At 64.4% G+C, this 23672-nt stretch overlaps 2 protein-coding genes across 3 annotated transcripts; both read right to left on the bottom strand.

Moving 5' to 3' along the window:
- Positions 1-791: 791 nt before the first annotated feature.
- On the bottom strand, positions 792-13075 carry SV2A (synaptic vesicle glycoprotein 2A). The gene is given in 14 exon segments (XM_076360064.1): positions 792-903; positions 905-983; positions 1981-2140; positions 2458-2661; positions 2749-2882; positions 2998-3162; positions 4544-4632; positions 4742-4852; positions 5134-5223; positions 5651-5784; positions 5873-6024; positions 6219-6399; positions 8271-9029; positions 12849-13075. Coding segments are annotated over 13 exon segments (2184 nt in total). The 5' UTR covers positions 8851-9029; positions 12849-13075; the 3' UTR covers positions 792-798.
- Positions 13076-17373: 4298 nt separating this feature from the next.
- On the bottom strand, positions 17374-22638 carry SF3B4 (splicing factor 3b subunit 4). Of its 2 annotated transcripts, none has more exons than XM_076360065.1 (6): positions 22581-22638; positions 21511-21639; positions 20726-21268; positions 20083-20277; positions 18436-18630; positions 17374-17927 (listed from the first exon to the last, which is right to left on the bottom strand). In XM_076360065.1, the coding sequence occupies exons 1-6, from the start codon at positions 22612-22614 to the stop codon at positions 17743-17745; spliced, it is 1281 nt and encodes a 426-aa protein (XP_076216180.1). In that variant the 5' UTR covers positions 22615-22638; the 3' UTR covers positions 17374-17742. The 2 variants fall into 2 exon arrangements, with proteins under 2 accessions (XP_076216180.1, XP_076216181.1); XM_076360066.1 differs by having other exon boundaries at positions 18460-18630.
- Between the last annotated feature and the right edge of the window lie 1034 nt (positions 22639-23672).

Raw genomic sequence — 23672 nt, 5'->3', positions numbered from 1 at the left:
GATTTGCACCACCAACATGCCACGCGCCTTGATGTGCCGGGCACCCCAAAAAAGCTGTGCACCCCGAGGCGTGGCGCGTGCCCAGGTGCCGTGCAGCCCAAGGGGTCCTGCAGCCCAAGGGGTCCTGCACCCCGAAAGGCCGTGCGCCTCAGGGTGCCCCCCCCCCCCCCCGCCCCCCATCCTCCTGGGGTGCAGATGGAGACCCCGACACCTGCCAACCTCGCCCCGTGCGGCGCCGGCCACCGTCCTTTACGGACGGGGAAACCGAGTCACGGAGCTGCCACCGCCCCATCCCTGCCATGCCGAGGATGGAGCCTTCATCCTCCTCCTCCTCCTCCCCGGCCCAGCAGGGATGCCGGGCGGGGGGGGGGGGGATGGGGGGGGGGGCACAGGGCCCGTCCCGCACCCTCGCAAGGCCGAGACACCCCGGCCCCCTCCCCCCCCCCCTCCCCCCCCCCCCCCCCCGCAGCCCCCCAGGAGCGAGCAGCTATTCACAGAGGGGACGACACCGAGAAAAGAAATGGGGGGGGGGGAGTTTGGGGGGAGGGGGGGGGCAAGTGCAAATGAAAAAGATCCCGGACTGCTCCAAGAAGACGTTTCACAGTGTCTAACGAGACTAATCCCCCGGGGGGGGGGGGGGGGGGGGGGGCGCGGGGAGGGAGCTGGGATTTTGGGGGGGGGGTGGTGGGGAGGAGGAGGGTGGCGCAGGGAGTCGGGGGGGGGGGGGGGGGGGGGGGGGTGGTCCCTCTCCCCAGCTCCCCCCTCCCCCCCCCCCCAACCCCCCCCCCCCTACCCCCATCACTGCAAAACTTGCCCCCGAGTTTCCGGCAGTTTCAAGGCGAGGGAGCTGCCGAGGGCCAGGGCGGCGGAGGCCAGGAGGATGGGCACCGCCTTGGTGATGCCCCACGAAGGAGGTGAAGATGCTGATGCCCAGCACGGCCGCCAGCTTGCAGAGGGCGTTGAGGAAACCGAAGGCCGTCGTCCTGCGGGTGCCGGGGGGACACACACACACACACACACACGAAGGGGTGGCATCGCGGCCAGCGACCCCCAGGGATCGCTTCTGTGTGGTTCCCCCCCCCTCCCCGTGGCGTGCAGGTGGCACCCGAAAACTCCTACCTGGCACCCCACGCTTTGTAACCAGCACCCAAAACCTCGTACCCGGCAGCCGGCGCCCCCGCACTTGGCACCCGGCGCCCCGCGACTTGCAGCTGGCGCCCGGAGCTCCAAAACCGGCACCCGAAACGCGGCGCCCGGTACCTGCGCCCAGCACCCCATGCCTTGCAGCCAGCACCCAAAACTTTGTACCCAGAACCTGGCACCCCACACCCGGCGCCCGGCACCTGAAACCTCGTAACCTCGCGCCCAGCACCCCACATCTGGCACCCAGCACCCAAAACTTCATCCCTGGCGCTCCACATCTTGCAACCAGCACCCGAAACCTTGCACCTAGCACCCCACGCCTTGCACCTAGCACCCGAAACCTCACCCCCAGGACCCACATTGGCACCCAGCACCCAAAACCTCACACCTGGCACCCAAAACCTTGCACCTAGCACCCGAAACCTCACCCCCAGGACCCACATTGGCACTCAGCACCCAAAACCTCACACCTGGCACCCAAAACCTTGCACCTAGCACCTGAAACCTTGCCCCCAGCATCCCACATCTGGCACCCAGCACCCAAAACCTCACCCCTGGCATCCTGTCTCTTGCACCCAGCACCCAAAACCTCACCCCCAGGACCCACATTGCACCCAGCACCCAAAACCTCACACCTGGCACCCAAAACCTTGCACCTAGCACCCGAAACCTCGCCCCCAGCATCCCACATCTGGCACCCAGCACCCAAAACCTCAGACCTGGCACCCAAAACCTCACCCCTGGCATTCCTGTCTCTTGCACCCAGCACCCAAAACCTCACCCCAGCACCCAACACCTCACCCCCCCGGCGGGGCGCGGCCGTGGGGCCGCCCGCACCTCTTGTCGGAGGGGTAGAGCTCCACGGTGAGCACGTCGAGGGCGTTCCAGGAGGCGATGCTGACGCCGCCGAAGAGGCAGAGCAGCGCGATCATGGCCGACTCGCTGTTGCCGAAGGAGAGGAAGAAGCAGCTGACGCAGGACATGACGCTGGAGCCGGCTGCGGTGGGACACGGGGACACGTCAGGGCTGGGAGAGGGGACGAGCATCCTCCCGCCCGTCGCATCGGGGAGGGGAAACTGAGGCAGGAGAGCATACAGTCACAGAATGGTTTGGGTGGGAAGGGACCTCTAAAGGTCATCGAGTCCAACCCCCCTGCCGCGGGCAGGGACATCTTCAACTAGATCAGGTCGCTCACAGCCCCGTCCAACCTGACCTTGAACGTCTCCGGGGATGGGGGCATCCACCACCTCTCCGGGCAACCCGTGCCGGTGTCTCACCACCCCCAGCGTAACAAATGTCTTCCTTAATGCCCACCCAGCATGCGGAGGCGGCCGATCTTGTCCATGAGGAGGGCCGAGACGATGTTCCCGGGGAGGACGGCCAAGGTGCCCAAGAAGCTGACGAAGTAGATCATGTAGGCGTTGTTGTCGTCGCTGAAGTCCAGCTGGCAGCCCTCCTTGTTGTGCATGAAGGTGCTGTTCACCACCCGGCTGTTGATGAACTTGTACTCAAAGAGATCTGTTGGGATGGAGAAGGGGATTGGTGGGGTCACCTCCATCCCCATCACCCCCTTGGGGACCACCCTGACACCCCCCCCCCTCCTACCCGTGTTGTAGAAGACGGTGGAGATGAAGGTGCAGTTCTTGAAGAAGGTGTTGCTGGAGGTGATGTCCTCGAAGTAGCACTCCTCGAAGAGCGAGTCCTCGAACGTCACCGACTTCATCTTCAGGCCGATGAACCTGGCGGGGTTGGATGGGGGGAAGAGCCCAGCTCGTCACCTCCCCTCATGCAACGAGCGGGCCTGGCCTCAGCACACACACACACACACACACCCCCCACCCACCCAGGACGCACTTGTCATTGAAGTACTCCCCACTCCGGTGGATCTGGTTCTCCAGGGTGAAGTTGAAGGTGAAGTGCCGGACCTTCTCGTGGGTGAAGAGCTTGGTGCGTGAGGCGTACTCGATGTTCTGCAGGTGCTTTATCATGTCTGGGAACCAGACGGTCAGCCCGTAGTAGCTGCGGGGACAGAGGGGCTGAGCCCGGGCACCGTGATGCCCTCCCGTCCCAGTGCCACCCATCCTGCTGCCAGTCCCATCCCAGTGCTGCCAGTCCCGTCCCAGTGCTGCCCGTCCCGTCCCAGTGCTGCCAGTCCGTCCCAGTGCCACCCATCCTGCTGCCAGTCCCATCCCAGTGCTGCCAGTCCCGTCCCAGTGCTGCCCGTCCCGTCCCAGTGCTGCCAGTCCCGTCCCAGTGCTGCCCATCCCTCTGCCATTCCCACCCCAGCAGTGCCAGCCCCATCCCAATACTGCCAGTACCATCCCGCTGCTGCCCATCCCATCCCGCTGCTGCCCATCCTTGCTGCCAGTCCTGTCCCAGTGCTGCCTGCCCCATCCCAGTGCCTCCTCAGTGCTGCCCGTCCCATCCCAGTCCCATCCCAGTGCTGCCCGTCCTGCTGCCAGTCCCATCCCATCCCAGTACCATCCCAGTCCTGCTAGTCCCATCCCAGTGCTGCCCATCCTGCTGCCAATCCCGCCGCAGTGCTGCCAGCTCCATCCTGGTGCTGCCCATCCCATCCCATCCCATCCCATCCCATCCCATCCCATCCCTGCCAGTCCCATCCCAGTGCTGCCCATCCTGCTGCCAGTCCTGTCCCATCCCATCCCAGTCCCATCCCAGTGCTGCCAGTCCTGTCCCATCCCATCCCAGTCCCATCCCAGTGCTGCCAGTCCCATTCCATCCCATTCCCATCCCAGCGCTGCCCATCCCATCCCAGTCCCATCCCAGTGCTGCCAGTCCCATCCCATCCCAGTGCTGCCCGTCCCATCTCATCCCAGTCCCATCCCAGCGCTGCCCGTCCCATCCCATCCCAGTCCCATCCCAGCGCTGCCCATCCCATCCCATCCCATCCCAGTGCTGCCCATCCCGCTGCCAGTCCCATCCCATCCCAGTCCCATCCCGCGCTGCCCATCCCATCCCATCCCATCCCAGTCCCATCCCATCCCATCCCAGCGCTGCCCGTCCCATCCCCATCCCATCCCATCCCAGTCCCATCCCAGTGCTGCCCGTCCCATCCAGCCCGTCCCATCCCATCCCATCCCATCCCATCCCAGTGCTGCTCATCCCATCCCAGTGCTGCCCATCCCGCTGCCAGTCCCATCCCATCCCATCCCATCCCATCCCATCCCAGCACTGCCCGTCCCATCCCATCCCATCCCAGTCCCATCCCGGCGCTGCCCGTCCCATCCCGGTGCTGCCTTGGCTCCATCCTGGCGTTGCCCAGCCCCAGCCCCGGCCCCGCCGCAGGGTGACGGTACCCCTGGGTGCCACCCCTCGCACCCCGCTCCAGGGCCGACCCCGGCGTCCCACCCCGGCACAGCTGCAGGTCCCCCAGCCCCACCTGAAGGACATGGTGAACCACACGGCCATCATCATCAGCGTGACGCGGCGGTACTCGGGCGCGAAGCACTGCTGGAAGTTGCTCCAGACCTACGGGGGGGGGGGGGGGGGGGGATGACGACGACACACGACGACGCGAGAGGTGACGAGGGGACGTGTCGGGGGAGCGGGTCCAGCCTGGGGCAGGATCCGGCCTCACCTGCTGCGAGAGGTTGAGGAATCGGACGAGCCAGCGCCGGTACCACGTGCCGGTGTCCGACTGGATCTCGATGAGTTCGTCCTCCCGCTTGATGGTCTTGATGTGGGTGACCTGCGGGTTATGGGGCGGGGGGGACACACGGGACAACAGTTTGGGGACACTGGGAAGCGCCAGCCTCAGCCAAGGCTCCCAGGTGAGACCCCGTCCCCACCTTGTGCCTCAGTTTCCCCAACTGTTAAAGCAGGGCTGACCCCCCCTCCGGGCGGTGCTTTTCCCAGGGCGGGGGGGGGGGGGGGGGGAATTTGCAGCCTCCTGCTCCTCGGGGAGCCCACCCCCCCCCCCCAGGGCTCCTGGGTGCCAGGAGGCTCAGCCCCGGGGCGGGGGGACCTTACCGAGAAGACCCTCTCGGGGTGGCCCTTGGCCCTCATGTTGGTGTCGTGGACCTGCTTCAGCACCATCCAGGCCTCGTCGTGCTTGCCGTTCTGCGAGGCAGAGCCCGGGCTTACCCTGGGACCAATCCTGCCCCCGTCCCACCACCCACTTGGGGGTCCCTGCCTTGGTCCCTCCATCTCCGTCACCCACCCGGGGTCGCTGCCCGCGTCTCCCCATCTCTACCGCTGGCTTAGGGTCCCTGCCTGGGTCCCCCCACCCGCCCTGGGGGTCCTTGCGTGGGTCCCCCCCAATCTCTGCCACCAGCTCAGGGTCCTTGCCCAGCTCCCCACCGTCCCCCCACCCGCCTGGGGTCCTTGCGTGGGTCCCCCCCAATCTCTGCCACCAGCTCAGGGTCCTTGCCCAGCTCCCCACCGTCCCACCACCCGTTCAGGGTCCCCGCTTGCGCCCCCTACTCCCCCAGCAGGATACGGCCCTGCATCCCCCCCCCCCCCCCCCCCCGCCCCCAGGTCCGCTCACCTCCAGGAAGAAGCGGGGGCTCTCGGGCATGGTGGTGAGCGCCCCGATGGCGAAGACCGAGGGGAAGGCGCAGACCAGGACGAAGACCCTCCAGCTGTGGAACTGGTACGCCGAGCCCATCTGGAAGCTCCAGCCTATGGAGATGGGACAGGACGTGGCGGCGGCGGCGGCGCTGAGACCCACCAAACTCGCCGCACGCTCTGGCAAGCGGGAGGCTCTTACCGTAGTGGGGGATGATGGCCCAAGCCATGGCGGAGGCGTAGATGCCCCCGATCATCCAGAACATGCAGAGCCAGCTCAGGTGTTCCCCGCGCTTCTCCTGCGCCAGGAACTCCGAGAAGTAGGAGAAGACGATGGGGATGGAGCCACCGATGCTGGGGGGACGGAGGGCAGAACCGGCGTCACCGCCCGCCCCGGCATCCCCACCGCCGCAGCAAACTGGAGGGGGGATGTGTGCGCGTGTGTGCGTGTTTCGGCACGGTGAGGGAGTGGGAGGGAGCTCAGCCCCCCAACATGGGGGGCCCGGACGCCTGGGTCCCCTACGCAGTGCCGTGGCCCCCCCCCTTACCCCACGCCCGAGAGGAGGCGGCAGAAGAGGAAGGTGCCGTAGCCTTGGACGAAGGAGGAGAAGAAGGCGAAGACGCTGTTGACGGAGAGGGAGATGAGGAGGCACTGCCTTCGGCCCAGGCGGTCGGCCAGCCCGCCCCACAGGAAGGCGCCCACCATCATGCCCAGGTACACGATGAGCCCTGGGAGGGGGGGGACGGGGGGGACGGGACGGGACGGACACGGCGATGTCAGTCCCGGGGGGACCCAGGGACCCGGTGGAGGGTGACAGTGCTCGGGGCAGGGGCTCGGTGCTGGGGGGGGGGGGGGGGGGGGCCGTGGGGGTGGCGGTGACACCCCCCCAAAGCTGAGCGCAGCCAGGATGCCTGGGTCCCCTGGCAGGGAGGGGGGACCGACCCCCACGTATGTATGGCGGGGTGGAGGGGTGGGTGCCTGGGTTGTCTCCCCTGCTCTGCTCGGAGACCATGGGATGGGGGGGGGGGGCAGAGATGCCCCCAACCCCAGCCGGCTCCCCAGGGCCCCCCGTACCCTCCGCATTTAGCCCCCACTCCTGCCCCAAGTTTGCCAGGTCTCAGGGCCTGGGGGGGGGGGGCAGGAATCGGTAACATCTGGGATGATGGGGGGCAGGGGGGGGCTCAGGCTGCAGCGGGCACCACAGAGAAGGGGGAGCATGCCGCAGTGCGGCCAGCGCAGCCGCCCGCAGCCCCCCAAATCCGCTCTCAGCATCCCCTTATCAGCCCCGGGCAGGAGGATTGGGGGGGGGGGGGCCTCTGCCTCAGCCCCCCGCCGCTGTGCCCGGCTGCAGCGGGGAGATAAGCCGGGGGCCGCGGGGCCGGGGGTGGGGAGGGGGGCTGCGGGGCCGGGGGGGGCTGTGAGTCACGGCCTGACTGCGCAGCGGCATTCACCGCTACCCCCCCCCCGGCCCCCCTCTCCCCATTGCTCAGGTGGGGACCAGTGTGGGACTGGGAGGAGGAGGATGGTGGGAGCCCTACGCCCGGGGGGGGGGGGTCCCATCGCTATCCCCGTGTCCCTCCTTGTCCCCCCATCTCCTCCCGGCCCCCCACATCTCACTCTGCATCTCCATGCCCCCCCCCATACCCTCATGGCCCCCCATATCTTCTTGTGTCCCTCCCACACCTTGTGGTGTCCCCCCATACCCCACGTCCCTCTGTGCCCCCCTGGATCGTGCCCCCCGTGTCCTCCCACATCCCCCGTGTCCCCCTGCACCCCCATATCTCCTTGTGTCCCTCCACATCTATGTCACCCGTATTGCCTGTGTTCCTCCGTAGCCCCACATCTCCTGGGTCCCCCCCACACCTCCCCGTGTCCCCCAACACCCACACGTCCCCCTGTCCTGCCATCTGCCCATGTCCCCCCATCCTCCCCGTGACCCTCCATATGTCCCGTGTCCCCCTGCGTCTCCCTCAGTCCCCCTTGTCCCCATCCCTGCGCTCCCTGTGCCCCTCGCCTCCCCCTGTGCCTCTCTGATCCCCACATGTCCCCCTGCTCCCCGGCATCCCCATGTCCCCTCACATCCCCGCGTGCCTTCGTGTCCCTCCACGTCCCCAGAGCTCCCAGGGCCCCCCCGTGTCCCTCCACGTCCCTCCCTCTGCTCGTGTTCCCCCATGTCCACATCTGCTTGTGTCTCCCCACATCTCCCTGTGTCCCCCTGTCCCTCCTGTGTCCCCCCATATCCCACGTGTCCCCCCATATCCCTTATCTGCTCACGTTCCTCATACTCGTGTCCCTCTACGTCCTTCCACAGCCCCATCTGCTCATGTCCCCCCATGTCCCCCATGTCCCCCCATGTCCCCATCTGCTCGTCTCTCCCCACATCTCCCTGTGTCCTCCTGTCCCTCACGTCCCCCCATACCCCATTTGTCCCTCCGTGTCCCCATCTGCTTGCGTCCCCCCATGCCTCCGTATCTCTCCACATCCCCCATCTCCCAGCACCCCTCCACGTCCCCCCATGTCCCCCTGTCCCTCATGCCCCCCATATCCCACGAGTCCCTCCATATCCCTCTACCCGCTCCCGTCCCCGTCCCCTCCTCACCCAGCATGCCCTTGTTGGAGTCGGAGAGGCACATGTCCTTCTCGGCGCTGGGCAGGACGAAGCCCACTACGAAGACCTCCACGCCGTCGGCCATGAGGGCCAGTCCCAGGACGAAGTAGAGGGTCCACTGGAAGCGGCCGTGGCCACACTCCTGCAGGATGAGCTCGTACTGCTGTGCCAGCTCCTCCTTGTCCTTCCGCCGCTGTCCCTCGCTGTCATCGAAGGCGCCGACGGCCGCCTCGGCCCCCAGCCGCTCCCCGGTTTTCAGCGAGTCGTGCCGGGGGATGCCCTGGTATTCGCCCTCGTAGATCTCGTCTTCCTCGTCGTGACCCTCAGTGGCATCGCTGGAAGCCCCCTCCTCTTCGTTGGCCCCCTCGCCCCCCCGGTAGTAGCCGTCCTGGGGCGGGTAGTCTTCATCATCCTCCTCTTCCTCGAAGCGGGAGTAGGAGCGCTTGGTGTACTCGTCCTGCACGCGGTCCATGCCCTTGCTCACCTTCTTGGCCGCGTGTTTCTTCACCTCCTTGGCGATGTCCTTGGCGCCCCGGATGAACGCCGTCCGGTCTCGGAAGCTCTCATCCATGGTGCCGGTGGGATTGGCTGGGACACCGGGATGGGGGGGGGGGGGGTGTCTCTGTGTCGGGGGCTGCGCCCTCACACCCGGGGACCACGGTGGGATGCGGGAAGACGGGCGACGGCGCTACCCATCCACGTAGCACCGGCTGGGAGGGGACACGGGGGACCCCAGACGCTGGCCCGGACCTGAGGAGACCAGACACAAGCAGGGGCCGTTTTAGGATGGGAACAGCCCCGCACCCCACCTCACCGCGGGGTTTGCTCCGCTCTGAGCTCCCTCCGCCAGCACCCGCAGCACTTTTTCCCCATCTCGGAGGGGAACAGGAGGATTTGGGGCACCCCCGCCCCACGGCGAGGTGGCAGGGGGGCTCACCCCAGGGCAGGCACCCGGGCACCGCGAGCCCAGCTTGGGGCCAAGCACCCGCAGCGGGGGCCGGGATGGGGCCAGCTCTGGGGGACACCGGGCCCGTGCCAGCCCCCCCCCCCAGTGCTCAGGTGCCCTCTCCCCTCGCTCGGAGGATCGAAGCTCTCACAGGCACCCACATTTCAGCAGGATTTAGACACCCATCGACCTGAGGGTGGGATCCAAGGTGGATTCTCCAGTGTCTAATAATGTGGCTGAGCACACGCTACGGCGCTCGTTTGCCTCCCTCTGTCTCTTTTCCCCAGCTGCCTGTTTGAACCAAAACCCACTGGCACTTCCTAAATAAATCCACGGCAGAAGGGAGCATGGCGCAGGCGGATTCGATACGGCGAGAGGGAGGACGGATCCAGACGGACAAACAAGACGAGCTGAAAGACGAGGGGGTTGGCCCACGTCTCCCCTGCCATTGCAAGGCCACCTGCCCCATCCACCCCACCCGGGGACCCCGGTGTCCCTTGGGGACGGGGGGGTCCGTGCCCGGAGCTCTGCAGGGCCGCAGTGCCCCCCGGCTCGGACCCACAGTGTGGATCCCGGCAGTGATGGATCCCGGCTGTGATGGATCCCAGCAGCGATGGATCCCAGCAAGGAGCAGGAAGGTCCCACAGCCCCTCCATCCCACCCACCCCCCCCCCCCGGCAGGCCAGGGGCCCCCAGGCCATGGGGACCCCCCCCGTCCCCATCGATGCCCCCCACCAGCCCACCCAGCCCATTGAGGGAAAAGGCCCCGCCATCCTCTCAATGGGGCTGGGAAGGTGTGGCCGGGCCAAGGACCAATGAGCTCCAGGGGGTGTGGCCACCCCACCGGCATCAATGGGGCTGTGGAGGCATGGCCCAGCTGTTCAGCCAATGAGCTTCAGGGGGTGTGGCCACACAGCTGCACCCCCCCACCCCAGCTCAGGGTACCCTTGGGCAGAGGGGGGGGGTGTCACAGTGCTGGGGTCAGAGCTTGGGGACGGGGACCCCGGGGACCCCGCTGGGGTGGCCCAGCTGACCCCCGCAGGGCACACGGTGACCCCAAGGGTGGTGGGTCCCCGATGACAGTGTGGGCCAGGGGACATCCCTGCCCATCACTGGCAAGGGGGGGGGGGGGGGCCAGCACAGCACCCCCGTGCCGGGCTGCAGCCCGGATCCGGCCTTTCCGTGTCCATCCCCACAAGAGACAGAGGACGAGGGAGCCGAGGGGGGGGGGGGGGGGGGATGACAACACATCAGGGACATCGCTGCTCCCCCATCCATCCACCCAGGGAGCCGGGGGGGACATCAGGGACATCGCTGCTCCCCCATCCATCCACCCAGGATTGCAAGTCACCACCAAAAACTAGGCCAGCAGCGGGCCTGGACGGAAGCCCCCCATTTTCTTGGGAACCATGGGATGGAGCAGCACCAGCACCGGAGGGACAGCGAGGGGACCAGCCCCCCAAGGGCACAGGGGTCCCCAAAGCCTTCCAGGGCAGCCCCAGTGCTGCGTGCCCTGGGTCAGGGGGGCTCAAGGAGGCGAGTTTGGGATGGGGGTCCCTGGGAGGGGTCCCAGGCTGGCCGACGGGGACCTGGCTTCGCCCCCGGCTCCGATACGGCTGCCCACGGTGGTGGAGCGGGCTCCGGGGACCACATGTGCCGGGCCACGCTCCCCGGGGGAGGTTTCCAGAAGGGATTTGGCTGCGGGTTGTGTTTGGCGAGAGACGCTGGCGTCGGCAGAGGCTGAACCGGCCGCCGGGGGCAGAGCTGGTGGGTGCTGGGGGCACCCTCAGCACCCCCAGAGCCTGGCCTTTGGGGAGGAGAGGGAGCGCCCGGCTACACCCCAGAGGCTCTGATCTGTAGGTGGCATCTCCCTGTCCCCACGCATCCTGCACCCCCCTTCCCCAGCCCAGCGTCCCGTCCCCCCCCCCTCCACAGCCTGCGAAGGCCAAGGGCAGGCAGCGTACCCCCCCCCCCCCCCCCCGAGCCTCGCAGAGCCCAGCACAGCTTGTGACGGGGATGGACCTGCAGACCCCCCCAGCCTGGGCAGTGGGCACAGGCGCTGCTGACCCAGCCGTGGGGGGCCGGTGTGACACACACACACCCCCCCAAAGGCTATTTTTATCTCTGGCAGCGGCCAGGCGCGGACGGCGAGGCAGGAGTTGAGCCGCAGGGAGAGGGACGCAGCCGGCACCGTGTGTCCGTTGTCCCCCCCTCCCCGAGCGAGGGGACAGGACACGGTGGGGAAGCTAAAATTAGCCTTTCCGAAATAGCTGGGGCTGTGGGCAGCGTTCCCCTCGGGGCGGGAGCCCACGCCGGTTCCGCGCAGCCGGCAGGGACCCGGAGCCGGTGCTGCGGCACGGCATGTCATCATCCCCCCCCCCCCCCCCAGTTTCTGAATTAAGCCAGGCAGGTGCTTTTAAGTAGTGTAAAATCACTAATACACCCACTGCCCTCGCCTCCCCGGCTGGCTGGGAGCAACCCCGGCCCCGTGCCCATCCAGGGCAGTCCCCGGTCCCTTCCTTGGATTAAATCCATTGGCACCTGAGGAAGGATCCGATTCACGGCCAAGGTCATTTTGCTCCAGCCAGGCTGGCGGCTCCCTGCAGTGCCTCCCAATGCGGCCGTGCCGCGGGACACCGTTAGACAGACCGTGACGTATAGGGAACCGGCGAAAGGAAGAGGGGAGCGGAGAGAGGCCAAATACCTGCCGGGGAGGAGGAGGACGGTCCGGGAGGCAAGGTCACAGCTCGGCTCCGTGAGGGAGAGGCTGCTCTGCACGAGCCGGGGAGCCTCGAGCGGCCGAGCCAACGCTGCGCGTCAGCGACGGATGCTTTTGAGATCAGGGGTTTGATTTCAGACGCCAGAAATCACATAGACCATAGCCACCCTACATGCAAGAGCCCGGGGTGGGGGGTGGGGGGTCGGGGGGGGGTCCCAAATATGCTCTCCTGGTTGCGAAAACACGCCGCTGGCCCTGCCGGCCCCTTCCTGGCATTAGCCTGAGCAGTCACCGCCAGCCCTAGACAAGGTTATCGGACTCTGGATCCGTTTCCTCCTGCCATGCGTCCGAGCGGAGCCAGTGATCGATGCAGCCCTGCGTCACCGCACACCCCGAAACCCCCCGGGAGGTCCCACGCTAGGGCTCATCTGAGTCCGTCCCGTCCCCTGTCCCCCATCCCCCCTGCCGCAGCCCCCAGCCTTTTTGCATTACGGCAAGAACATGGCGACAAGGGAGAAGAGTTTTAAACCGCCTGTGTCCAAGGTCATCTTCCAACACCCCCCCCGCTTGCCACCCCCGGAGAGCTGTGGCGCTCCCCCTCCCCAAAACCTGCCGGTACCGCCACGATAAATATCCATCCCTGCGATGAAATCCCAATCCCCATCGGCAGAGATTCCCCGGCCGTACGACAGCGCGGGAGGGATGACAAGAGGCTATTAAACACGCACATAAAAAGACAGAGCAAGGCTAGAGGCAAGGTTTTCCAGGACAAAATGGCCACACCAAGTGGAAAGGAGAAGCCGAACCCCTAATCCATCAGACGGCGGCTCCAAGGATGCTAATTAAAAACAGCGGGGAGAGGAGGGGGATCTGCCTCATGAAAGGCATTTCTTTCTCTCCTTACCTGTTTCAGCCCTCGCTCCTCTCCAGCCCTCCTTTCGGCGTCTGCCTCCTGCGCTGCGAGGAAGGATGCTCCGGCAGGGATACGGCGAGAAAACAGCTCACGGGTACCAGACCCAGCGTTAACGCCGCAGCCTCCGACACACAGGCTGAGCATTGGGAGAGTCCATTGCAACAGCCCGGGGAAGGGAGGTGGCGGGGAGGGCTGTGCTACAGCAAACAACGAGCTGGGGGGGGGGGGGGGGGGCTGGCAGAAGGATGGGGGGCTCGCCCCTCGCCTTTGCTTATTAGCGAAGCCGAAGGGAAGGCGATGCCTCCCCCGGGCTGCCCACGCTTGCGGGGAGCTCCCTCGGGAAGGGGGTTCCCGTGCCGGAGCTGCTGGATTGAAGCCGCTCCGGTGACTGCGGAGGAGACCGTGGCTAACGGGGGGCACGAGCTGCTGCCCCCCCCCCCCCCCCCCCCCGGTTCCCCCTCCCTGGGGATTTGCAGCGGCGTAAAGGCGAAGCCGTGAGGATTTGGCGGCGCTCAGACCCTCTACGGCAACCTCTCCTCCTGCCGCCCACCGCAGCCGCAGGCAGGCAGGCAGGCAGCGCGGCGGATGGAAACGCAGCCTGGCAAATCTGAGTCACAGCCTCCTCGGGGGTGAATTTTGATTTCTTCGGATCAAATCGTCTCCGCCTGGGCTGGCCAGACCCGGCCCCTCCGTTGTGACAGGGCACAAATGCCTTTGACATCTTTTTTGGGGGATGCGAGGAAGAAGGCGGTTATTGCAGGGAGGCAAACCGAGGTCCGGGGTACCCAATCCGAACCCGATTTGCCCCGGGTCGCTCACCGACGGTGGGAAATGGGGACCTTGAGTGCTCCAGCCCAGCTCCCTCCCGGGGAATGTGGGGCGCCCCCAGTACCCGAGCTGCTCTGGCCGGGACTGGGTTCGGAGCAAGGAGGGGGGTCCTCACGCTGAGCAGGGCTGGGAGCACTGGCACAAGCAGGACCTTCCCTGAGCCCCCTCCTCTTGCATCCCACGTGCAACGAGTTGAGCTGGTCTCAGCTTCCCAAAGCCATGCGATCCCTCGGCAGAATCGGGTACGGGGCCAGGCTTCCCGTGCCCGGGTTGTGCCAAGCTCGCAGTAGCTCGGGCACGAACCAGACCCCAGCGGGAGACCGTTCTTAAACAAGAGGAGGAAGAGGAAAGCGGAGGAAGAGGAGGCCGAAATAAGCACAGCGAGGGTAGGAACGAGAGCCCGGACTGACACGTTAACAGCCACGCAGCGGGAATTCAGCTCAGACTGGGCAAACAGGGTCGGGGACCAGTCCACACCAGCGGTACCAGCGCGGGGAAGGATTTCGGAAACTGGAAGCTGAGAAATAATTGAGATCCTGTTGGAAATAACCCCGAAGGGGGAATGCAGCTGAGCTATCGGCGTCTTTAACCCAGCCGAAAGAGGCTGGGCTGGGCCAGGGCTGCAGGAGGCCGAGGAGACGAGCTGGAAAGCTGACACACACACCCCCCCCCCATCTCCCCCCTTGCGTGGGTGGCTGCACCCAGGGCTGGACGCCCACGCTGACAGCGTCGCATCCAGGCTGCAGGGCTAATCACGTGCCGAAGAAGCCCCAGCGCGGAGTCCATTGGCCTGGGCCGGACTGGTGAGCGCTCCCTTCCTCGGGGCCGCCGAGTCCCGTCAAGCTATGACTCATGCGTCACATCATTGTCATCGGCAAATCTCCGCGTCCCCTTTCCCTTCTGTCTCCGTGTCCCAGCATCCGTGAGCTCGCGTTCAGCCCCAAGGCTTCCATGCGCATAACCGGAGTAAAATGCATCGCAGCGGGGACAGGGGAACGGCTCTTTCCTGGCCCGAGGGCCTCGGATCACGGCACGTTTGCCAGGGCCTAAAAACCAGGCGTGACAGGGTAAAACCAGGCGCGACGGGATAAAACCAGGCGCGACGGGATAAAACCAGGGGCGGGTCCATCCGCAGCAGGGAGATCGGCTGCCCCGGGGTGGGTGCCGGTGGCTTCCTCGAGCGAAGAGCACAGAAATGCCACCCCCCGGGGCTCGCCGGCTACATACCGGTTTCTTTGGACTCTCGAGACGTCAAAGCATCTCGGATCTCAGCGTCACGGTCATCACAAGCTGCAGATAACCTCCGTCCCCACAAGCACACGTCCCGCCCCTCCCGTACCTAAATCTACCCACTCCGGTAGTCCAAGCTGGACTCTTCCCAAATTTCTGACTGCAAACGATCGGGAGGGGGTTACCGATCTTGTCGCTCCTTCCCCAGCCAGTCCGGGCCACGGGTATTCCCCGCCCCGACAGCCCCCTGTAGGGAGAAGAGGGGGCATTTGGGGTTTTTTTTGCTATTAAAGTATTATTAAAATATTATTAAAACATGCTATTGTTCCCTCCCTGCACACACATACCGCAGAGGCTTTCGGAAGCCTGAACCAGACCGGCTAAGGCTGCTGTGAAATTGAATCCAAAGCCGTACAGCAAACGGCACGTAGTTTACGGGCTACGACTGTCTTGGGGCTGGAGCTGCTGCGGAGACCGGAGCATTTTGCCTTTGGAGAAAAGCATCCGGGGAGCAGCGGGAAGAAGGTGGGATTGGGGAAGCGGATGAAGATGTCGCCGAGCACGGCCTCAGTGCAGATTGGGATGAAGGAGGAGGCAGCGTGTTCCCATTTCTACGTCTCACCGCGAGCTCCAGGCTGACTCGGAGGGTCCAACACCGTCCGGGGCAGGAGAAAGGCTTCGTGTGTCTCAGCCTTTCAACACAAACGCCTTCAGCAGCAGCTTAATCCAACTCGCCGGGACGCGGCGGACGCACACCTCTCCATCATCTCCGTGGCAGCTCAGAGGGCTGCACGCTTCCCACCTAGCAGGAGCTCGGACACGCGAGCTAACAAGGTCACCCAGCCAGAGTCGCGGCGAGTCCGCGGAGACCAAGACACCTCGCTTCTGGCACGCGTTTAGATCCGATAGACGGATGGCGATTTGCCTCTCCCTTGGCATAATTATTTCCACTCCAGGAATGCTTTTAATTGCTGTAGCTATCATGGATTTTTTTTCATGGGACCGTTTGACTCGGGTCAAACCTCGGCACCAAAATCTTCCGTCACCTGCTCTCCGGCCCAGCATTAAGACTGACACCCCGCGTACAGTTAAAGCGGCCCGTTTGACGCTCCCGAAAACAAGAGTCCAGCTCAGCCCTCTCCAGCTGGCTCCCCGTCCACCACAAATTAAACCCCACAGCGCTGCGGCCGCTTTAAGATTTGTGCAGCTTCAGCGGTGCTTTTCTCTGCTGCGTTACGAAGTCCTTCCCTAAACCCATCACCTGCAGCAGGGGATTTAAGCGTCTACCTCGCCCTCCAGATCTCACTTACCAAACAACCCCGCGATGACGAAAGGGGAAGCACGGCACGTTCTTTCTCTCTGGCCCGCAAGGGCGAACAGAGATTGGAGCTAAAGGTCAGTTTTAGCCCTAGGATGTTAAAATAAAGCAGAAATAAACCAGCAAAGAGTAAAATCGAGGCTGAAAGCAAGGCAGCTGCTCTGCAGAGGACGGAAGAGCCACAGCAGCCTTCCGAGAGGAGTCACGACAGCCAAAAAAGCACTACAGTCCCCCATTCACATCCCCTGGTTCTTGCATAAAGCCACAAAACAACGCCAGGCGGCCAAGTATCTGGAAGCACTTTGATTTTTTTGGTCTTTAAATCACCGGGATTTAAAGCCTCCTATGTATCAAGCCGACACCTCTCTCCCTATCTCCAACTGCAGGCTCTTCCGCCTTCCCGTAAGGAGCTCTGCAGAAAGCCAAGCCCCCTCCCTCCTCACACCTTCCCAGCTGCCGGGGAAGGTGTGAAACTTGCCATCCACAGACTCTGCTTTTACACTTCCCCAATTATCGGTCTCGCCGGCGCGAAGACGCCGAATTCATTAGGAGAGGCGGGACGGGTTCTGGCGACTCAGCCCCAGGAAGCGTGGAGACAACACGTGGACCAGATCTGCCCTACCTCCTCTCCCAACCGGACCGCTTCACCCCAATTTTACTGCCCCCCCCCCCCCTCCAGTTAACAATATCCCCAGAACCACAGCTATAATGGCTTCCCGTGGCCGTGAGCCACATCAACGCGAGGAGATCTCGTTTCTAAAGTCCCTTCCCTGCGTGGAGAGGGACGAGGCAGGGACTCAGGAGGGCAGGTTTCACTGCCAAATTACTCCTCAAAACGTCCTGCCCATTTACTTGCGCTCTCTGGGACAACCGTGCCCAAGGATGCGATGGATTTTTACGGCTTTAGCGTACATTTTCTTCACCGCAGGCGTACCGGATTACATGGAGCCTATCAGCCACCAGCGAACAGCCTGGATAAAGAAAGAGACCGGGCGCATCGACCCCAATTCAGCGCCTCACCGAGACAGACACACGGCACTGGTATCAGCAGAGGCAGAGAGCTTTCACGTGCCGACAGAACTCCATCGCAGGTGTCCCCATGGCTGCGCGCGAGGCGAGAGCGGTCAGCAGACGATCAGCGCCTTGATCACAAACAGGCAGAGCCTCGTCCCGATCTCAGCGGGACGGACCCCCGGTTCTTAAAATGCTTTATTGGTAAATGGGCGATCGCTGCTTTACATAGAAAAAAAAAAATCCTGTTAAAAGTACCTTGAAAAATCTTCAAGGCCAAGATAAATGGAAGGAGGAGGGGAAAAGTAACCAAAAAGAACACTAGAAAAAGAAACGGGGGAAAAGATGGGGAGAGGGAAAGATAGAGGGGGGAGCTGCGGCAGGGATGGCCCCAACTGCCCCTCTTGGGTGCGGGTATGTTAGCCCAAGGGGAAATGAAAGTCTGAGGACAGAGAGGGAAGGATCCCCAGCAGGGAGGGGGTTTTGCCACTACCTCATTTAGGGCAGGGGGCCCCTCAAGGGGCCACGCGGCGGCACCCCGGGGGGCCTCTGTGCAGGCCGGGGGGGCAGGGGGACTCTCTGATAGCCATACGGCGGGGGGCGAGGGGGACCATTGTACCCGTGAGGAGGCATCAGCGGAGGAGGGCCACGCATCCCGTGGTGCGGCATGGGGCCTGGGTGACCTGCGGGGACAGAGCACAGGCGTTAACAACCTCCGCGGGGAGAAGCAGAAACAGCCGATCCCACCCTTGGGTGCCAGCTCTACCGGCTGCCCACGGTCCGGGCCAACGCTCTCCCTCGTTCCCTTCCCCCCCCCCCCCCCCAGCAGGTCCCGGAGAAGGGGTCTCTCCTCGGACACCCCCCCCCCCCCCCCCCCCAGCTGGTGGACGCGACAGGTCTCAGGAACCCTCCCTGTCGGCAAAGCCCAGTTGATATCCCGACGTAAGAGACGGGGGGAAATCACCAGGCAGCGGCAGAGCCCCACACCGCGACGGACACGAGGAAAGCCCCGGGAGACCCTGGCTTAGCAGCTCGCAGCTGCCAGGTCTTGCTCCAAGACACCTCTCCGCGGGGAGGCTGCGACATCGCCTCCTTCCCGTCCCCGTTAAGCTAGGAACGAGGGAGGGCGCGGGGCCGAAGCAAGCGTTGAACTCAATAAAGTGTGTACGATCGATAGAAAAGAACACATACCGCCTCTTGCAGGCACCCACTTACCCATGGGCGACCCGAAATGAGGTCCTCGGGGTGGCATACCCATGGGTGGGGGTCCAGGGTGTGGCATGCCAGGTGGGGGCCGTGGGGGAGGCTGGCCTCCGGAACCCGGTGGTCCTGGGTGATGCTGGCCCATCCCGGGCGGCCCGTGGTGGACTTGCATGGGAGGCATTCCTGGGGGAATAACGAGTCAAGGGACGTTCGCAGTGAGGGCAGCCGCTCGGCACGGCAGCTCCGGCCCCCTGCGGCCCAGAGGGGCACTAAATCCAGCTGTACGGTTACGACGTCAGGTCTGCAAAGGGGGTTCTGCTACCAAAAGGGAGGTTAAAGAGGAGAAAGCGCAAAGCTCGCCCACAAGGGGCAACAGGAACAGGCTGCGGCACAGGAAACGCTGCTTGGACGTTAAGCGGTGGCAGGGGCGAGAAAGACGTGACAGCGAGCGTGGTGCAGCCCTGGGACGGGGGCTCGGAGAGAAATCACCACCCTTGGAGATTTTGGACAAGCCCCTGAGCAACCCGACTTTGAAGCTTGCCCTGCCCTGAGCAGGAGCGGCCCGGGTCTGCCTCCAAATCTATTTTTTTGTATTATTCTCTTATTTTATCCCTTTAAAAAAACCAAACACGGATTCTGTCTTCCTTATCGGAAACCCAAGAGCCTGGCGCGGCTCCACAGGGCAGGCGGCGTGGAAGCGCTCGGTCAGGCTTTCCTTCGCCGTGCGTAATTGGCCACTCTAAAGCCCGAAAAGCCAGCTCGTAACTGGGGACAAGCAGCAGCCATCTGGTCGCTCACACGGCCAGAGCCGCGATCACACAAAGCGCCCTAATCAGCCAGCGCGGGAGCGCGTCTCACTGCAGGGGTCGTTTTAGAGCAGGCAGGATTAAAAACACACACACAAAAAAATTAAATTGCGAAGTTCACTTAATTTTTGCATTTGAAACCAGAGTCTAGATGTACACGCTGCTCACTCCCCAGTACTACAGGGCTAAAAATGGAAGGAAATCAAAGAGACATTTTGTTCTCGTGTCTTGAATTAGCTCCTGCCTGGCAGAGCCGCAGACTGCGCTAAGAAGGTTCACACTTAACGTATTAATTTACACCAGAGAAAAATGACGAAGACTTGGAGTCTCGTTAACATCCTCCCAGCCAGAACAGCGCCCGAGACCTTAAAAGCCCGCGTCGCAACAGACCCTGCCTTCCCACGTCCCGCACCTTCCCACCTCGAGGAAACTAACGTCTCGACCCGACTGGATGCCTCCCGGAAGGGCAGCGCTTCCTAAATAACCAGACCGCTTCATAAATCCCGCTGGGCCCCGCTCCAGGCTATTTTTTTTAAACCCGTTTTAGAACATCCAGGAGAGAAACCCAGAAACCAGGCGTGGCGCCGCTGACGTGACGTGCTCGCCTCTACGCAGACCCTGCCTTTTCTTCACCCAGCGCTGCAGAGAGCAACGTCTCGGGGAAAGACGCCGCGTTCAGCCCCTTACAGAGGATGGCAACAGGTTTCTCCCCATTTTACAGAAGGGGAACCTCAGGGAAGAAGGAGGAGGGGGCGATTTACCCAAGCCCACCCCCCAGAAGTAGAAGACGAGCGACGTTTCCCAAACCCGATACCCATCCGATGCTTACCTGGATGGTGCATCCCGCCCGGAGGGAAGGGGTGCGGGTGAGGCGGGTGTCCCCCGCTGGGCGCAGCCCCGGAGGGGGGGCCGGGGGCACCCGCGCCGGGCGGCATGGGTGGGGGCGGCATGGCAGGAGGCATGCCGGGAGGCATCGCTCCGGGGGGCGGCACCGGCGGGGGGAACGAGCCTGGGGGCGGGAGGCCTGGGAAAAGAGACGGTGAGAATTCGGTTAAGCATAAAAAACAAACCAACCAAAACCAAAAAAAAAAACCCCGCCCAGGCAATCGGGAAGGAGGCGAAAGCACGAACAGCCTCAGGAACCGTAATAAAAAAAACGAGCAGGCGGAAGCAGAATCCTTTCACTCAGCCCTGGGACAGCGTAGGTCGAGCTGCCACGGGGAGGGAAGAGGACTTCCTAAGGTCCTGCCAGCTCGCGATCCTACAGCTCCGCTGAGGGTTTTGCGCCGACTGTCACCAAAGAGCGCCCACGTGGCACAGTGCCACCGCCCTGAGCCTCCCCACGCGAGAAGGAGCGGCTCCGCAGGAGGCACGGCAGAACGCAGCCACCCCCGGGACCGGCGGTGGACGGGCACAACAGCCTCCTGTCAACCAAAGCGACACGGAGACGGGTGCTGCCAGGATTTACCCACCCGGAGGGGTGACGCCGGGTCCCAGGGAGGTGACAACAGGAGTCGGGACAGACGGAGGAGGAGGAGCGTCGGCGAACAGCTGATGGGGCCGATCCGCCTGCGAGAGCGGGTTCTGGGCTGCCAGGAGACGCTCGGCGGCCGAGCCGTGCCGCTCGCCTTTGGAATCTTTCTTGAAGGCATAGGAAACAGTGATGGGCCTGTTGCAGAGGTACTGTCCGTTCATGGCCTCGATGGCAGCGTCCGAGGCATCAAAGCTGGCGAAGTTGATGAAGGCGTAGCCCTTCGAGTTGCCCGTGTCGGGGTCTCGCATGATCTTGGGCGTCTGCAGGATGACCCCGAAAGCGCTGAAGGTGTCATACAACAGCTTCTCATCGATTTCGGGGTCCAGGTTGCCGATGAAGATGTTGGCCCCCACGTCCAGGTTTTTGTTGTGGGCCGAGGCTTTGTTCACTCGGATCGGTTTCCCATACAACTTGATCATGTTCATGATCTTAATGGCATAATCCGCGTCCTCCTCGCTGAGGAACTCCACAAACCCATAGCCTGCAACAAGTCCCCAAACAGAGCTTTAGGAGAGGGCAGACCCACGGCCTCCCACAGCTCATCCAACCCCGCCTGATTTAAAACCAGAGAGCCCAAAGCTCCCCTTCGGGGAAGGAAGACGATCTTTCCTGGGGATTATTCATCCCTCACCTCTCTTCCCGCGGTAATCTCTCTCCGACTGTCCCCAGCTGACGCATTTTATTCAACGTGAAGCTTTTGAGAGAGAACGGTAAATGTCTCACCTTGGTGCTGGCCTGTGACTCGATCCTTGGGCATGTGGGTATTGACCACCGGTCCCGCCTGGAGAAAGAGCTCCCACAGCAGCGGCTCGCTGACCTTCTCATCCAACCCCCCAACGTACACCGTCGCGTCTTGAGCGGAGGGAAAAAGAAAAGCTGAGTTAGACCCGCGAGCCTGGGAAGCTGGAAGCCTTGGCTGCGCTAGGACTTGAGGGCTTGATGCTGAAATCGCTCGAGTCAAAGACAGAGATCCCCCTGAAACTTTTAACCGTATCTCCCGTAATTATGCTCTCAACCAGGGAGGCCCCCATCGCCACCCCCCCATTTTCTCTAGGGAGACCAGAACCGCTCCATTCCAGCTCCTGTGCGCCCAGGAAGCCTACTGCCCCCCCTTACGCCTCGCGAGGCCAGGACCCCCCAGCTGACGCCCCCACCCCCCCCACATCTCTGGGGAGCCCAGGTCCTCTCCGTAGCCCCCTTAGCCTCCAGGTCACCCTGGGTCCCCCCACAGAGCTCCACCATGTCTCCAGGGAGCCCACGGTCCCCCCCCCCAAGACCCTAAACATCTCCAGGGAGCCTGCCCCCTCCCTGAGCACCCCATGTCTCCAGGGAGCCCACGCCCCCCCCCCCCCCCCAACATCTCCAGGGAGCCTGGGCCTCCCCCCCCTCCCAGCACCCCATGTCTCCAGGGAGCCCACCGCCCCCCTCAAACATCTCCAGGGAGCCCACGCCCCCCCCCCAACCCCTAAACATCTCCGGGGAGCCTGGGCCTCCCCCCCCCCAGCACCCCATGTCTCCAGGGAGCACACGCCCCCCCAACATCTCCAGGGAGCCCACGCCCCCCCCTCAACCCCCTAAACATGGCCAGGGAGCCTATGTCCGTCCCCCCCCCGAGCTCCACCATGTCTCCAGGGAGCCCAGGGCCCACCCACGGAGGTCCCCACGAGCCCAGGGTCCCCCGCAGATCCCCCCGCACCCCCAGAAATCCCAGCCCCTTCCAGTGCCCCCGTCCTCAGGGAGCCCCGCAGCGCCCGCCCCCGCCCCCCCCGGCAGGCCCCGGCCCCGGGGCTCACCCTGGTTCCGCTCGGAGATGGGCCCCGCCGCCATCTTGCCCCGCCGCCCGCTCCCGCCCGCGCGGCGCCGCCGCCGTCACGCAACGCCGCACGCGACGACGCCGTGACGTCAGCCGCTGGCGCGAGTCCCGCCCCCTCCCGTCGACGGGCCGCCGTCGGGCCGGAAGTAGCGTCGGCGGCTGAGCGCGGCGAAGGCGCGGCGGCCATCTTGAGTGCGGGCGGGCGGGGTGACCGGGCGCGCGCCGCCTCCCTTCTGTCGCGATAGCCCCTGCCGTGACAGGCGGCGACATCACTCTCACGGCCAGGAGCGCTGCCCCAGCGGGGACCCCAGTGCCGAGGGAGATCGCAGTGCCGGGAGATCCCAGTGCCGGGGGGATCCCAGTGCTGGAAGATCCCAGTGTGGAGGGATCCCAGTGTGGAGGGATCCCAGTGCCAGGAGATCCCAGTGCCGAGGGGGATCGCAGTGCCGAGGGGGATCGCAGTGCCAGGAGATCCCAGTCCTGGAGGGATCCCAGTGCTGGAAGATCCCAGTGTGGAGGGATCCCAGTGCCAGGAGATCCCAGTGCCGAGAGGTCCCAGTGTGGAGGGATCCCAGTCCTGGAGGGATCCCAGTGTGGAGGGATCCCAGTGCCAGGAGATCCCAGTGCCGAGAGGTCCCAGTGTGGAGGGATCCCAGTGTGGTGGGATCCCAGTGCCGGGAGATCCCAGTGCCAGGAGATCCCAGTGCTGGGGGGATCCCAGTGTGGAGGGATCCCAGTGCCAGGAGATCCCAGTGCCGAGAGGTCCCAGTGTGGAGGGATCCCAGTGCCAGGAGATCCCAGTGCCAGGAGATCCCAGTGCTGGGGGGATCCCAGTGTGGAGGAATCCCAGTGCCAGGAGATCCCAGTGCTGGGGGGATCCCAGTGCCAAGAGATCCCAGTGCCAGGATATCCCAGTGTGGAGGGATCCCAGCGCCGGGGGATCCCCATGTCTGCAGCCCCCCCTGCCTCAGCCTCACGTGCCGGGGGGGGGGGGGGGGGCCATCCCGCACCCCCAGTCCGGGGGGTCCCCCCCTCACCCCCCCCCCCCCTCGCAGCCACACGCCGTCGCCTG

The sequence above is a fragment of the Aptenodytes patagonicus genome, chromosome 26 (assembly GCF_965638725.1).
Source record: "Aptenodytes patagonicus chromosome 26, bAptPat1.pri.cur, whole genome shotgun sequence".
NCBI classification, from domain to species: Eukaryota; Metazoa; Chordata; class Aves; order Sphenisciformes; family Spheniscidae; genus Aptenodytes; species Aptenodytes patagonicus.
Note: the sequence above shows the minus strand (reverse complement) of the source record. Positions and strands in the feature narration are given on the sequence as shown.

Excerpts from the sequence above, each read along its gene's own strand:
- SF3B4 (XM_076360065.1), bottom strand. The coding sequence starts at position 22,614 with ATGGCGGCGGGGCCCATCTCCGAGCGGAACCAGG. Across the intron at positions 21,640-22,580 it reads CATCTCCGAGCGGAACCAGG|ACGCGACGGTGTACGTTGGG; the intron begins GTGAGCCCCGGG and ends CCTCCGCTCAAG. Across the intron at positions 17,928-18,435 it reads GTGGGTGCCTGCAAGAGGCG|GTCACCCAGGCCCCATGCCG; the intron begins GTATGTGTTCTT and ends CTGTCCCCGCAG.